This window comes from Rhea pennata, chromosome 1 (genome assembly GCF_028389875.1).
Source record: "Rhea pennata isolate bPtePen1 chromosome 1, bPtePen1.pri, whole genome shotgun sequence".
In the NCBI taxonomy this organism is placed as follows: domain Eukaryota; kingdom Metazoa; phylum Chordata; class Aves; order Rheiformes; family Rheidae; genus Rhea; species Rhea pennata.
In genome coordinates, this window is record NC_084663.1 from 195,855,865 (window position 1) to 195,870,115 (window position 14,251).

Consider the following 14,251-nt stretch of genomic DNA (forward strand, 5'->3'; position numbering starts at 1 on the left):
TTCCAATTATGAACAAGCAAGTAAACTAATAGGTAAATAAGTAGTGTAAAGAATAAACTAGAAAAATATATTTGAAGTGTCTAGTTTGATTTTTGACTTCTTAGTTGCTTTGTATGCCTGAAACCCTTCTATCAAATTAACAAACACAATAATGTATTAATCATTTTCAATTTGTTTTTCATACTAATGTGGAATGTAGTTGATTTAATTAACTTCTAAAAACAAAGGGAAATGTTTGAACTGTTAGCTAAAATTCTATTTAACACTTTTTCCACAAAAATAGAATACAGCGCACAGAAGTTAGAATTTCTTTTGTATTTTATCATGCAGCTCTCATTTTTATGGCTTTGCCCTTTTGCTGTAATTTCAGGAAGGCCGTGTACTCAGCTGCAGCTTCTGAACCCAGAAAGATTTGCCCGGCTAATTAAAGAAGTTATGAATACCGTATGGCCTGGCAGAGATATGGTAGTACAGTGGTATCCAGGTTTGGAAGACAAAAGTCACCCATCCGTTTCCTGGCTTAAGATGGTCTGGAAGAACTTGTATATACATTTTTCTGGTGACTTAAGTCTGTTTGATGACATGCCACTTATTCCCAAGACACTGCTGGAAGAAAACCAAACATCAGTGGAACTGGTTAGACTTAAGAATCCATCACCTATCATTCTGGATGATGAATCTGAGACTCAGCTTCCAGAATATTTAGCTGATATTATTCAGAAAGTTGGTGGAGTTGTACTTAAGAAGCTAGATATTTCTATACAACATCCACTTATAAAAAAATACGTGCATCCACCCTTACCAAATGCTGTTTTACAAATAATGGAAAAAATGTCCTTACAGAAGCTATGCAGTCAGGTTGTGTCATTCCCATCAACGCATAAAGATGCTCTTAGAGGATTCTTAGCTAGTTTAACTGATGCAAATGAAAAAGAGAGAAGAATTATTCAGGAACTGCAGGTATTTAAAAAAATTGAAAAATCATCTGATGAATGTGTCCCCATTTTTACTGGACTAAAAGGCTGTAAGGTGTTACATCACACGGCCAAAATTCCTCCTGGTCTAAGATTTTCTACTCCACTAATTGACAGCAGTGATGAAGCTACAATTCGCTTAGCTAACTTGCTAAAAATAGAACAGCTGAAAAGCACAGATTGCTTAAAGCTTATTATACAAGACCTTAGAAATGATTTTTATTCATATTATGAAACGACACAGATAATGCAGTGGGTTCTTGAAAATCTGACTTCTCTGAAAAATGAGAATATAGATGTGATAGACTGGCTGACATCTCTGAAGTTTATTAAGACTTCACAGGAAAAGATAATGTCAGCAAATGAACTCTTTGATCCTGAGGTAGAACTACTGCAAAACTTGTTTTATGCTGAGGAGGAAATTTGCTTCCCACCTGTTATTTTTACAGCTTCATCAGATATTCTTCATTCTCTAAGACAAATAGGCTTAAAAAGTGAAGCCAGTCTTGATGAAAATGATGTTTTGAGAGTGGCAAATAAAATTGAAAGTTTGCAAGCTAATTCTAACACCAATCATGATTTATTGTTAAGAAAAGCTAGAACTCTTCTGATGATTTTGAACAAAAACCATACACTGCTTCAGTCATCGGAAACAAAAACTGCACTGAAAAAAATAAAATGGATTCCTGCATGTAAGGAAAGACCTCCAAATTACCCAGCATCTTTAGTCTGGAAAGGAGATCATTGTAATCTGTGTTCTCCACCAGAAATGTGTGATATATCTCATGCAATTTTAGTTGGTTCCTCCCTTCCCCTTGTGGAAAATCTTCATTTGAATATAGAAAAAGCACTTGGCATTTTGTCCAAACCTAGTATAAAAGCAGTCTTAAAACACTTCAAGGTGGTGGTTGACTGGCATAGCTCTAAAACCTTCAGTGATGAGGACTATTATCAGTTTCAGCATATCTTGCTTGAAATTTATGGGTTTATGCATGATCATTTAGAAGAAGGTAAAGAAGCTTTTAAAGCCTTAAAATTTCCTTGGGTTTGGACTGGTAGAACATTTTGTTCTCTCACACAAGCAGTAATAAAATCAGTACCTGATCTTGACCTCCAGCCTTATCTACATTATGTGCCAAAAACTATGGCTAAATTTCACCAGTTGTTTAAATGCTGTGGTTCAATTGAGCAGTTAACACCAGACCATGTTTCCATGGTCATTCAGAAGATATATCTAAAAAGTGAGCACTCTCTCTCAGAAGAAGAGAGTAAACAAAATCTTCACATCATGTTGAGTATTATAAGGTGGCTCTACAGCAATCAGATTCCTGCAAGTTTGCATACACCTATGCCACTATACAGTGGCAAACTTCCTTATAAACTTGCAATGAGACCAATTCATGAGTGCTGTTACTGTGATATCAAAGTTGATGATTTAAATGATTTGCTTGAAGATTCTGTTGAACCAATAATCTTGGTGCATGAAGACATACCAATGAAAACTGCAGAGTGGTTGAATGTCCCATGTCTTAGTACAAGATTGATTAATCCAGAAAATATGGGATTTGAGCAATCTGGACAAAGAGAGCCTCTGACTGTGAGAATTAAAAATATTTTGGAAGAATACCCTTCCATTTCAGATATCTTTAAAGAGCTTCTTCAAAATGCTGATGATGCCAATGCAACAGAATGTAATTTCATGATTGACATGAGACGAAATATGGACATAAGAGAGAATCTTTTGGATCCAGGAATGGCAGCATGTCATGGTCCAGCTTTGTGGTCATTCAATAATTCTGAATTTTCTGACTCTGATTTTCTAAATATAACTCGATTAGGAGAGTCTTTAAAAAGGAGTGAAGTTGACAAAGTAGGGAAATTTGGGCTAGGATTTAATTCTGTTTATCATATCACTGATATTCCCATTATTTTGAGCCGTGAGTTCATGATTATGTTTGATCCAAATGTTAACCATATCAGCAAGCATATTAGGGATAAATCTAACCCAGGGATCAAAATTAACTGGAGTAAACAACAGAAGAGACTGCGAAAGTTTCCCAATCAGTTCAAGCCATTTATAGGAGTTTTTGGTTGCCAGTTACCACTGACTGTAGAATCTCCTTACAGCTACAAAGGAACACTTTTCAGGCTTTCCTTTAGAACTCAGCAGGAAGCTAAAGTAAGTGAAGTCAGCAGTACATGCTACAATACAGCAGACATTTATTCTCTTGTGGATGAATTTAGCATTTGTGGTCATAGGCTGATAATATTTGCTCAGAGTGTAAATTCAATGGTTTTGAAATATTTGAAAATTGAGGAAGATAATCCTGGGATGGCACAAGATATTGTCACTATTAAAAAAAATCAGTGTTCTTCCAAAGCCTTGACTGCACCAAATGTAAGTGTTTTAAAGGAAGCAGCTAAACTAATGAAAGTCTGCAGCACCAGTAATAAAAAGCTTCCCAGTGAAACACCAAAGTCCTCATGTATCTTACAGATAGTAGTAGAAGAATTTCATCACGTGTTTAGACGAATTGCTGATTTACAGTCTCCGCTTTTCAGAGGTCCAGAAGATGATCCAGCTTCTTTCTTTGAAATGGCTAAATCTGGACAGATAAAAAGGTCAGCTGATGAGCTGCCACAAAAATCAGTAGATTCAACAACGTGGCTTATATGTTCTTGTATGGATACTGGAGAGGCCTTAAAATTTTCTTTACATGAAAGTGGACGAAGACTAGGTCTTGTTCCCTGTGGTGGAATAGGAGTGTTGCTGTCTGAAACTCAGGATCAAAAGTGGATTGTGAAACCTAATTGCAACAACATAGGGGAAGTATTCTGTTATTTACCTCTGCGAATAAAAACAGGCTTACCTCTTCATATAAATGGCTGCTTTGCAGTTACTTCGAATCGGAAAGAGATATGGAAAACAGACACAAAAGGAAGATGGAACACAGTATTCATGAGGCATGTTATTGTAAAAGCATACTTAGAAGCGCTGTGTGTTTTACGTGACATGACAATCAGCGGTGAGCTAGTTGACTACAGTTGCTTTGCGATATGGCCAGATCCTGATTCAGTTCATGATGATTTTTCTATTATTTGTCAAGGGTTTTACGAAGATATAGCTCACATGAAAAGCAAAGAAGGCATCAAAGTATTTTCTGATGGTTTCTCTTGGGTTTCCATGAAGAATGTAAGGTTTTTGGATGACGCAATACTGAAACGACCAGACATTGGACCAGCAGCCTTTAAGATCTTTCTGAAGTACCTTAAAAAAACTGGTTCCAAAAACTTGTGTGCTGTAGATCTCCCTTCCTGGGTAAAGACGGGATTTGAAGAAGCAGGATGCAAGTACATACTATTAGAAAACACCTTCTCTGAGAAACAGTTCTTTTCTGAGGTATTTTTCCCTAATGTTCAGGAGATTGATGCAGAGCTGCGTGATCCTTTGATGCGCTATGTTCTCAATGAAAAACTTGAGGAGTTTTCAGGAATTCTTCGTATTACTCCTTGTATTCCTTGTTCTTTGGATGGACATCCATTGGTTACACCATCAAGATTGATCCATCCTGAAGGAAGAGTTGCAAAGTTATATGATGCTGAAGATGGAAGATTTCCTTATGGCACTACTCAGGACTATCTTAATGCAGTTATTTTGGTTAAACTTGTTCAGTTAGGCATGGCTAAAGATGATATTTTGTGGGAAGATCTAATAGAACGTGCAGAGTCAGTAGCAGAAATTAACAAGATTGATCACGTTGCAGCTTGTCTCAGAAGCAGTATTATACTGAGTCTTATTGATGAAAAACTAAGGTGTAGGGACCCTAGAGCTAAAGAATTTGCTGAAAAATGTCAAACCATCCCTTTCCTTCCTTTCCTTACCAAACCAGCAGGCTTCTCGCTACACTGGAAAGGCAGTGATTTTCAGCCTGAAACAATGTTTTCAGCAACCGACCTTTTCACTGCTGATCATCAAGATACAGTTTGCCTAATAGAACCAATTCTTAATGAAAACTCCCATTCCTTTAAAGGATGTGGTGCTTTGTCATTAGCTGTGAAAGAGTTTTTGGGTTTACTTAAGAAACCAGATATTAATTTGGTCATAAATCAGTTGGAAGAAGTTGCTAAGTCATTTGATGGAATTACGTTATATCAGGAGAATATCACTAATGCCTGTTACAAAAATCTGCATGAAGCAATGTTAGAAAGTGAATCAACAAAGACTATGATAATTGAACAGCTGAAAAACTGTAGTTTTATTCTTGTTGAGAATATGTATGTTGATCCAACAAAAGTGTCTTTCCATTTGAATTTTGAAGCAGCACCGTATCTCTATCAGTTGCCTAATAAATATAAAAATAGTTTCCGTGAACTATTTGAAAGTGTGGGTGTGCGACAGGCCTTTACAGTTGAGGATTTTGCCTTAGTCCTGGAGCTAGTAAATCAGGAAAGAGGAAACAAACAACTAACAGAAGACAGCTTTCAGCTTTGCAGGCGAATAATTAGTGAAGGAATATGGAGCCTTATTAGAGAAAAGAAGCAGGAATTTTGTGAGAAGAAGTATGGTGAGATTTTGTTACCAGATACTCGTCTATCACTTCTACCTGCAAAATCTTTGTGTTACAATGACTGTCCATGGATTAAAGTTAAAGACACAACTGTTAAATATTGTCATGCTGATATTCCAAGGGAAGTTGCAGTAAAGCTTGGAGCAATACCAAAACGACATAAAGCTTTAGAAAGATATGCATCTAATATCTGTTTCACTACCCTTGGAACAGAATTTGGCCAGAAAGAAAAACTGACAAGTAGAATCAAAAGCATCCTTAATGCCTACCCTTCAGAAAAAGAGATGCTGAAAGAGCTCCTTCAGAATGCAGATGATGCAAAAGCTACAGAAATCTGTTTTGTATTTGATCCTAGACAGCACCCAGCTGATAGAATATTTGATGAGAAATGGGCACCACTTCAAGGACCAGCACTGTGTGTTTACAACAATCAGCCTTTTACAGAAGATGATATTAGAGGAATTCAGAACCTCGGAAAAGGTACAAAAGTAGGAAATCCCTGTAAAACTGGACAATATGGTATAGGTTTCAATTCTGTTTATCATATTACTGATTGCCCTTCTTTCATATCTGGCAATGATATACTTTGTATTTTTGATCCTCATGCTAGGTATGCACCAGGTTCAACATCAACAAGTCCTGGGCGCATGTTTAGAGATTTGGATGCAGATTTCAGAACACAGTTCTCAGATGTACTGGACCTCTATTTGGGAAATCACTTTAAACTGGATAACTGTACAATGTTTAGGTTTCCTCTTCGAAATGCAGAAATGGCAAAAGTATCAGAAATTTCCTCAGTCCCGTGTTCAGACAGAATGGTTCAAAATCTTTTAGATAAGCTGCGTACAGATGGAGCAGAACTTTTAATGTTTTTGAACCATATGGAGAAAATTTCTATTTGTGAGATAGAAAAAACAACAGGAGTACTGAACGTGTTATATTCTGTACAAGGCAAAATCACTGATGGAGACAGACTGAAAAGAAAACAATTCCATGCATCTGTAATTGACAGTGTAACTAAAAAAAAGCAGCTAAGTGAAATACCTGTGCAGCAGATAACTTACACAATGGACACTGAAGACTCTGAAGGGAATCTTACAACTTGGTTAATTTGTAACAGGTCAGGCTTTTCTGCCATGGAAAAGGTGTCCAAAAGTGTTGTATCAGCCCACAAGAATGAGGACATTACTCTTTTCCCACGTGGTGGAGTAGCAGCTTGCATTACTCATAATTACAAAAAACCCCACAGAGCATTCTGTTTCTTACCTTTATCTTTAGAAACTGGGTTACCTTTTCATGTAAATGGTCACTTTGCTCTGGATTCTGCAAGAAGAAATCTATGGCGTGATGATAATGGAGTTGGAGTAAGAAGTGACTGGAATAATAGCCTCATGACAGCACTGATAGCACCAGCCTATGTTGAACTGCTGATTCAGCTGAAAAAACGGTATTTTCCAGGCACTGATCCTACAGTATCAGTATTGCAAAACACACCTATTCATGTTGTGAAAGACACTTTAAAAAAATTTTTGTCCTTTTTTCCGGTTAACAGACTTGATATTCAGCCAGATTGGTATTGTTTAGTGAAAGCAGTTTACAGTTGCATTTATGAAGATTTGAAGCGTCTTTTACCTGTTATGCGAGCTCCAAATATTGATGGTTCTGATTTGCATTCTGCTGTAATCATCACCTGGGTTAACATGTCTACTGCAAACAAAGGTAGGCCATTTTTTGACAATTTACTACAAGATGAATTGCAGCACCTCAAAAACACAGAGTACAACATCACAACGCGCAAGACAGTGGCTGAAAATGTTTACAGGCTCAAGCATTTACTTTTAGAAATTGGATTTAATTTGATATATAACTGCGATGAAACTGCAAATCTTTACCATTGTCTGATAGATGCAGATATTCCTGTTACCTATGTGACGCCTGCTGATGTCCGATTTTTTTTGATGACGTTTTCTCTTCCAGACTCTAATTGCCACATTGGAAAATTACCTTGTCGTCTTCAACAGACAAATCTGAAACTCTTCCACAGTCTCAAACTTCTGGTTGACTATTGTTTTAAGGATGCAGAAGAAAACAAAATCCAAGTTGAGGGCTTGCCCCTCCTTATTACCCTTGACAATGTTTTGCAAATTTTTGATTCAAAGCGACCAAAGTTCTTAACAACCTACCATGAACTGATTCCATCTCGCAAGGATCTTTTTATGAACACATTGTATTTGAAATACAGCAGTATTTTACTTAGCAGTGATGTGGCAAAAGTGTTTGATATCACAAGTTTTGCTGATTTGTTATCATCTGTGTTGCCTAGAGAGTATAAAACTAGAAGTTGTATGAAGTGGAAAGAAAACTTTGCAAGTGAATCTTGGCTTAAAAATGCCTGGCATTTTATTAGTGAGTCTATAAATGTTAAGGAGGACCAAGAAGATATACAAGCAAAATTTGATGATGTTATTGAAACTTTGAAGGACTGGACTTTGCTTCCAGGTGTAAAGTTTACTGTCTCAGCTAATCATCTTGTTGTGCCGGAGTGTGATGTTTTGCTGCCCCTCAGCATTATGCATATAGCTGTTTTTCCGAATGCTCAGAGTGATAAAGTTTTTCATGCTTTAATGAAAACTGGTTGTATTCAGCTGGCATTGAACAAAATTTGCTCAAAGGACAGTGCTTTAGTGCCTTTGTTGTCAGGACATACAGCAAATATAGACAATCCTTCAAGCATTTTGAAAGCCATACAATATATGGTACAGACATCAACTTTTAAGACTGAAAAATTAGCAGAAAGTGACTTTGAAGCTCTTTTAATGTATTTCAATTGCAATTTAGGTCATTTGACATCTCAGGATGATATTAAAATCTTAAAGTCTCTTCCATGCTATAAATCCATTAGTGGCCGATATATCAGCATTTCAAAATATGGGACATGTTACGTTCTTACAAAAAGCATCCCATCTATAGAAGTAGATAGATGGACACAGTCTACTTCGTCAGCTTTTCTTGAAGAAAAAATTCACTTGAAAGACTTGTACAGTGTGCTTGGCTGTGTCTCTGTGGATGATCTTGAAGTGTACTTGAAACATCTTCTGCCAAAAATTGAAAGTCTATCTTACGATGCAAAATTAGAACACTTGATCTACTTAAAGAATAGACTAACTAGCATTGAGGAGATTTCAGAAGTGAAAGAACAGCTGTTTGAAAAATTGGAAAGCATTTTGATCATTCATGATGCAAGCAATAGATTAAAACCCGCAAAATATTTTTATGACAGAACTGTAAGAGTCTTTGAAGTTATGCTTCCTGAAAAATTCTTCATACCTCAAGATTTTTTTAAGAAACTGGAACAACTTACAAAACCGAAGAATCAAGCTGCATTCCTTGCATCATGGGTAACTTTTCTACGACATATTGGACTGAAATTCATTATTTCACAGCAACAGTTGTTACAGTTTGCTAAGGAGATCAGCATGCGAGCTAATACAGAAAACTGGTCTAAAGAAACACTACAGAATACTGTTGATGTCCTCCTCCATCATATATTTCAAGAAAGAACTGATCTCTTGTCAGGAAACTTTCTGAAAGAATTGTCACTGATTCCTTTTCTGTGCCCTGAACGAGCTCCTGCAGAATTTGTTAGATTTCATCCTCAGTATCAAGAAGTTAATGGAACACTTCCTCTTATACGATTCAATGGGGCACAGGTAAATCCTAAATTCAAACAGACGGATGTGTTACAGTTACTGTGGACTTCATGTCCCATTCTTCCTGAGAAAGCAACACCCTTAAGCATCAAGGAACAAGAAGGAAGTAGTCTTGGTTCACAAGAGCAGCTTGAGCAAGTTTTGACTATGCTGAATGTTAATTTGGATCCTCCGCTGGACAAAGTAATCAATAACTGCAGGAACATATGCAATATAACAACACTGGACGAAGACATGGTGAAAACTAGGGCCAAGGTCCTAAGAAGCATTTATGAATTTCTAAGTACAGAGAAAAGGGAATTCCGCTTTCAGCTTCGAGGAGTTTCTTTTGTAATGGTGGAAGAAGGTTGGAAGCTCCTGAAGCCTGAAGAGGTGGTAATAAACCTTGAGTATGAATCTGATTTTAAGCCTTACCTTTACAAACTTCCTTTAGAGCTTGGTACTTTCCATCAGTTATTTAAACATCTGGGTACTGAAGATATTATTTCAACAAAGCAGTACGTTGAAGTTCTAGGTCGCATATTCAAGAACTCAGAAGGGAAGCAGCTGGATCCTAATGAAATGCGCACAGTTAAAAGAGTAGTTTCTGGTCTATTTAAAAGTCTTCAAAATGATTCTATCAAGGTTAGAAATGACCTTGAAAATATGAGAGATTTTGCCCTTTACCTTCCCAGTCAAGATGGTAGGTTGGTAAAGTCAAGTATTTTAGTTTTTGATGATGCACCTCACTACAAAAGTAGAATCCAGGGTAACATTGGTGTGCAAATGCTTGTTGATCTTAGCCAGTGTTACTTAGGCAAAGACCATGGTTTTCACACTAAACTAATAATGTTATTTCCTCAGAAATTGAGACCTCGCTTACTTAGCAGTATTCTTGAAGAACAGTTGGATGAAGAGTCTCCCAAAATTTGTCAATTTGGGGCATTATGTTCCCTTCAGGGAAGATTACAATTACTGTTGTCTTCAGAACAGTTCATCACAGGACTTATTAGGATTATGAAGCATGAAAATGACAATGCTTTTTTAGCTAATGAAGAGAAAGCAATAAGACTTTGCAAAGCTTTACGAGAAGGTTTGAAAGTTTCCTGTTTTGAGAAATTACAAACAACGCTAAGAGTTAAAGGTTTTGCTCCTATTCCCCACAGTAAAAGTGAAACATTTGCTTTTCTAAAGAGATATGGAAATGCAGTAATATTGCTGTATATACAGCACTCTGACAGCAAAGACATAAATTTCCTGTTAGCATTAGCAATGACCTTAAAATCGGCAACTGACAATCTGATTTCTGATACCTCATATTTAATTGCCATGCTGGGTTGTAACGATATTTACCGGATTAGTGAGAAGCTTGACAGTTTAGGAGTGAAGTATGACTCTTCAGAGCCATCAAAGCTTGAACTACCAACACCTGGCACTCCTATACCAGCTGAAATTCACTATACACTTCTTATGGATCCAATGAATGTTTTTTATCCTGGTGAATATGTTGGTTATCTTGTTGATGCTGAAGGTGGTGATATATATGGATCATATCAACCAACTTACACATATGCAATTATTGTACAAGAAGTAGAAAGAGAAGATGATGAAAGTCCCAGTTTTTTAGGCAAAATTTATCAGATTGATATTGGATATAGTGAATATAAAATAGTGAGCTCTCTTGACTTGTACAAATTTTCAAGGCCTGAGGAAAGTTCTCAGAGTAAGGACAGCACGCCTTCTACTCCAACCAGTCCTACAGAATTTCCAGTGCATGGACTGAGGACGATTCCCCCTCTCTTCACTGGTAAGGAGAGCCACAAAACAATGTCCTCAAAACATCACTCTCCGAAAAAGATAAAGCCAAACTCCTTGCCAGAAATATTAAGAGAAGTAACATCTGTGATTGAACAGGCTTGGAAGCTTCCAGAATCTGAAAGAAAAAAGATAATTAGAAGATTGTATCTTAAATGGCATCCAGATAAAAATGCAGAGAACCTTGAGATAGCTAATGAAGTTTTCAAACATTTGCAGAATGAGATTAACAGGCTAGAAAAACAGGCTTTTGTAGATCAGAATACAGACAGAGCATCAAGAAGAACATTTTCATCCTCTGCTTCTCGATTTCAGTCAGATAAATTTTCGTTTAAGAGATTTTATACTTCATGGAATCAAGAAGCAACAAGCCATAAATCTGAAAGGCAACAGTATAAAGAGAAGTGTCCACCTTCCACAGGGCCATCTTACTCGCAACGTTTTTTCGTCCCACCCACGTTCAGGTCTGTTGGCAATCCTGTGGAGGCACGCAGATGGCTTAGGCAGGCCCGAGCTAACTTTTCAGCTGCAAGGAATGATCTTCATAAAAATGCCAATGAATGGGTATGTTTTAAATGCTACCTTTCTACTAAACTAGCCTTGGTTGCAGCTGACTATGCTGTGAGGGGTAAGTCAGATAAAGATGTAAAACCAGTAGCACTTGCACAAAAGATAGAGGAATATAGTCAACAACTTGAAGGGCTTATGAATGATGTCCAGACATTGGAAGCTTATGGAGTAGATAGCTTAAAAACTAGATATCCTGACTTACTCCCTTTTCCACAGATTCCAAATGATAGGTTTACTTCGGAAGTTGCTATGAGAGTGATGGAATGTACTGCTTGTATCATAATAAAACTTGAAAACTTTATACAACAGAAAGTATAAGGGACTTGAAGAGGTTAGAAAATAGTATTCTCAAGAGCTTAGATGTTTAACATGATGAGATATAAATATAATTGTACAGATTACTGGACAAGAAGTTGCGCATTACCAAGCAGTTTAGAAGTACAGTACGCATATGAGGATGGTACTGAAGTACTTAGAGTTGAAGATAATTTAAACAGGTTTTTTTTTAACTGAGCCTGCTGTATAAGCAAACTGTAAAGCGTGAATATTGTTTTTAAATTTGCAAGGAAACTGAACTGCAAAAATTAGCTGTATGTACAATATTGTGATGAATTGGCACATTATTGAACTGCACTTTATATAACCAAAGCTTAGCTTTCTGTTAGATGAAGTCTCTAATTAAACTCCATGTTAGATTTTATTTCATTTAATACTATCTTTCCAGAAAGGTCGTGTCATTTTTCGAAGTACTAATCTTAAGACTGGATATATTATGAAATAGGCAGTGGGATGGAAATGAAAATAACTTTGGGGAGGTATTGCTCCAAAACATTTCTCTATTCTTTTGTGTTCTGTAGACATTCATGTCACTCATACTAATACTCTTATCAGCTGGATCTGATTATGAATTTGCTGCAGTATCACATTGTGAACGTTTAAAGGATAATTCAGTACCTGTGAATTGGTACACTATTTTAATCTTAAATAATGATACTTGATTTAACTTGGAATTTCATGTCGTGCATTGAGTGCATTCACTTTATTATGAAATGATTATGTATTTAATTTACATTTTTTCTAGAACCTGTCATCTTCTCTGTAGTGAAAAAATGCATGTGGATAATGTAAAATTGGTGACCATTATTATACAGTATTTTTATGTTTTTTTTTTTTTTTTTTAAACACAGGTCAAAACTCAGTTTTCAGATGTCTAAATGCTTAAGGTTTTTTTTCTGTGTGTGTGCCTTTGTGTGTGTACATATATATATATGTTTTTTCACAAACAAACATTGATAATAGTACAATTCAGTGTACAGTGGGCACTGTTTTTTGTTATATGTTACAAGGTGCTGCTATGTAATGTTCTTTTTATTTTGGTGTTCACTACAGCCCTAGACAAATCTGATTTTTATTTCACACCCTTTCTTTTATAATTTGTAATACTTTTGATAATGTGACATGAAATATTCAACATTAGCTATTTGTAAAAAGAAAAGGGGGGCATCATGTTAAATGATTTTTCTTTGCTGAATCAGCCACATTTTACATAAATGTTAATCATTTACCAGTGACTTACTGTTATAATTGCTTACCTGATAGCACAGTGAAAACTATTTAACTTGCAGAATGTAAAGGAAAATAAACAGCACTGAGCTCCTAGGGCTGACATGGCTATGAGTGTTGTAATCCAAAAGAAAAAATCACAACAAAGGCTTTTGCTTTGTGCAGGCAAAAAAAGGGCTTTGTTCTCATCAGAAAAATCTTACTTGCAAGTAATTATTGGCAATGGGAGGAAATTTGATGTTAGGAAAACTGTACAGCTTCTGATTGTGAAGCCATGTGATTATTTCTGCTATGAAATATTAAGTGCCATAATTTTAATAAAGAAAAATGCAAACATATACTTTGGTCTGATGTGTCTTGGTTTTATAAACTAGATTGAATATACCTATTATTTCAGTCTTTCTGTTAGATAAGTTAATATATAGTCTCTTTTCAATTTGTTCTAAGCAATTGTACAAATATAAAAAGGAAAATATATGAATGCATTTTTCTTGTAATGACAGATGTTTGCAGTTTTCTTAAAGAGATTTTGCTGACTTTTTTCAATAAATAGCATGTAAGCAAAATAAAAATCTTGGTATGACACAAAATAAATTAGTTCATTTTTTCCATGTATTTTTTAAACAGATTGCTTTGTGGCTCATTGATTAAGTTTCAATTTAAATGTCTAAAATATCAAGTAGCAGGATAGTGTGAAAGCAAATAACAGAAGAGTAACAGGAGAGCACTTTTCAGTTTTTAGGTGAGATTTTGGGGGAGGAAGATTTTAAGTGTGTAATAACGTGTCTTGTAAGCAACTTATGTTGCCTTACAAATATTATTGTGACCCATTAAAATGGCTGCACAGAACTATTAAGTTATTTTGTTAATTATATATATTGTCAGATGCTGACACTATGAGAAAGAAAATGGTCCCAGTCCTTAGGAAGCACATAATCTGAATTAAGTTTAAATATTGAGCCAAGGTGAGCAAGAAGAATTGAATTATAAATTTAATACTTGTCTTAAGTTTAGTCTTAACTTGTTTCCTTTTGGCTCAGCTGGAATAATTGAAAAATACTGAATAACATAA

General features: G+C 35.9%; 1 protein-coding gene across 3 annotated transcripts in view; it reads left to right on the top strand.

Annotated features, from left to right (window-relative positions):
- The window catches only part of SACS (sacsin molecular chaperone), a 29,943-nt gene extending 16,426 nt beyond the window's left edge, over positions 1–13,517 (top strand). For all 3 annotated transcript variants that reach the window (XM_062567196.1, XM_062567198.1, XM_062567199.1), the window contains one exon: positions 371–13,517. In XM_062567196.1, coding sequence (XP_062423180.1) covers positions 371–11,934 — 11,564 coding nt within the window. In that variant the 3' untranslated portion in view covers positions 11,935–13,517. The remainder of the gene's footprint in view (positions 1–370) is intronic.
- The last annotated feature ends 734 nt before the right edge of the window (positions 13,518–14,251 follow it).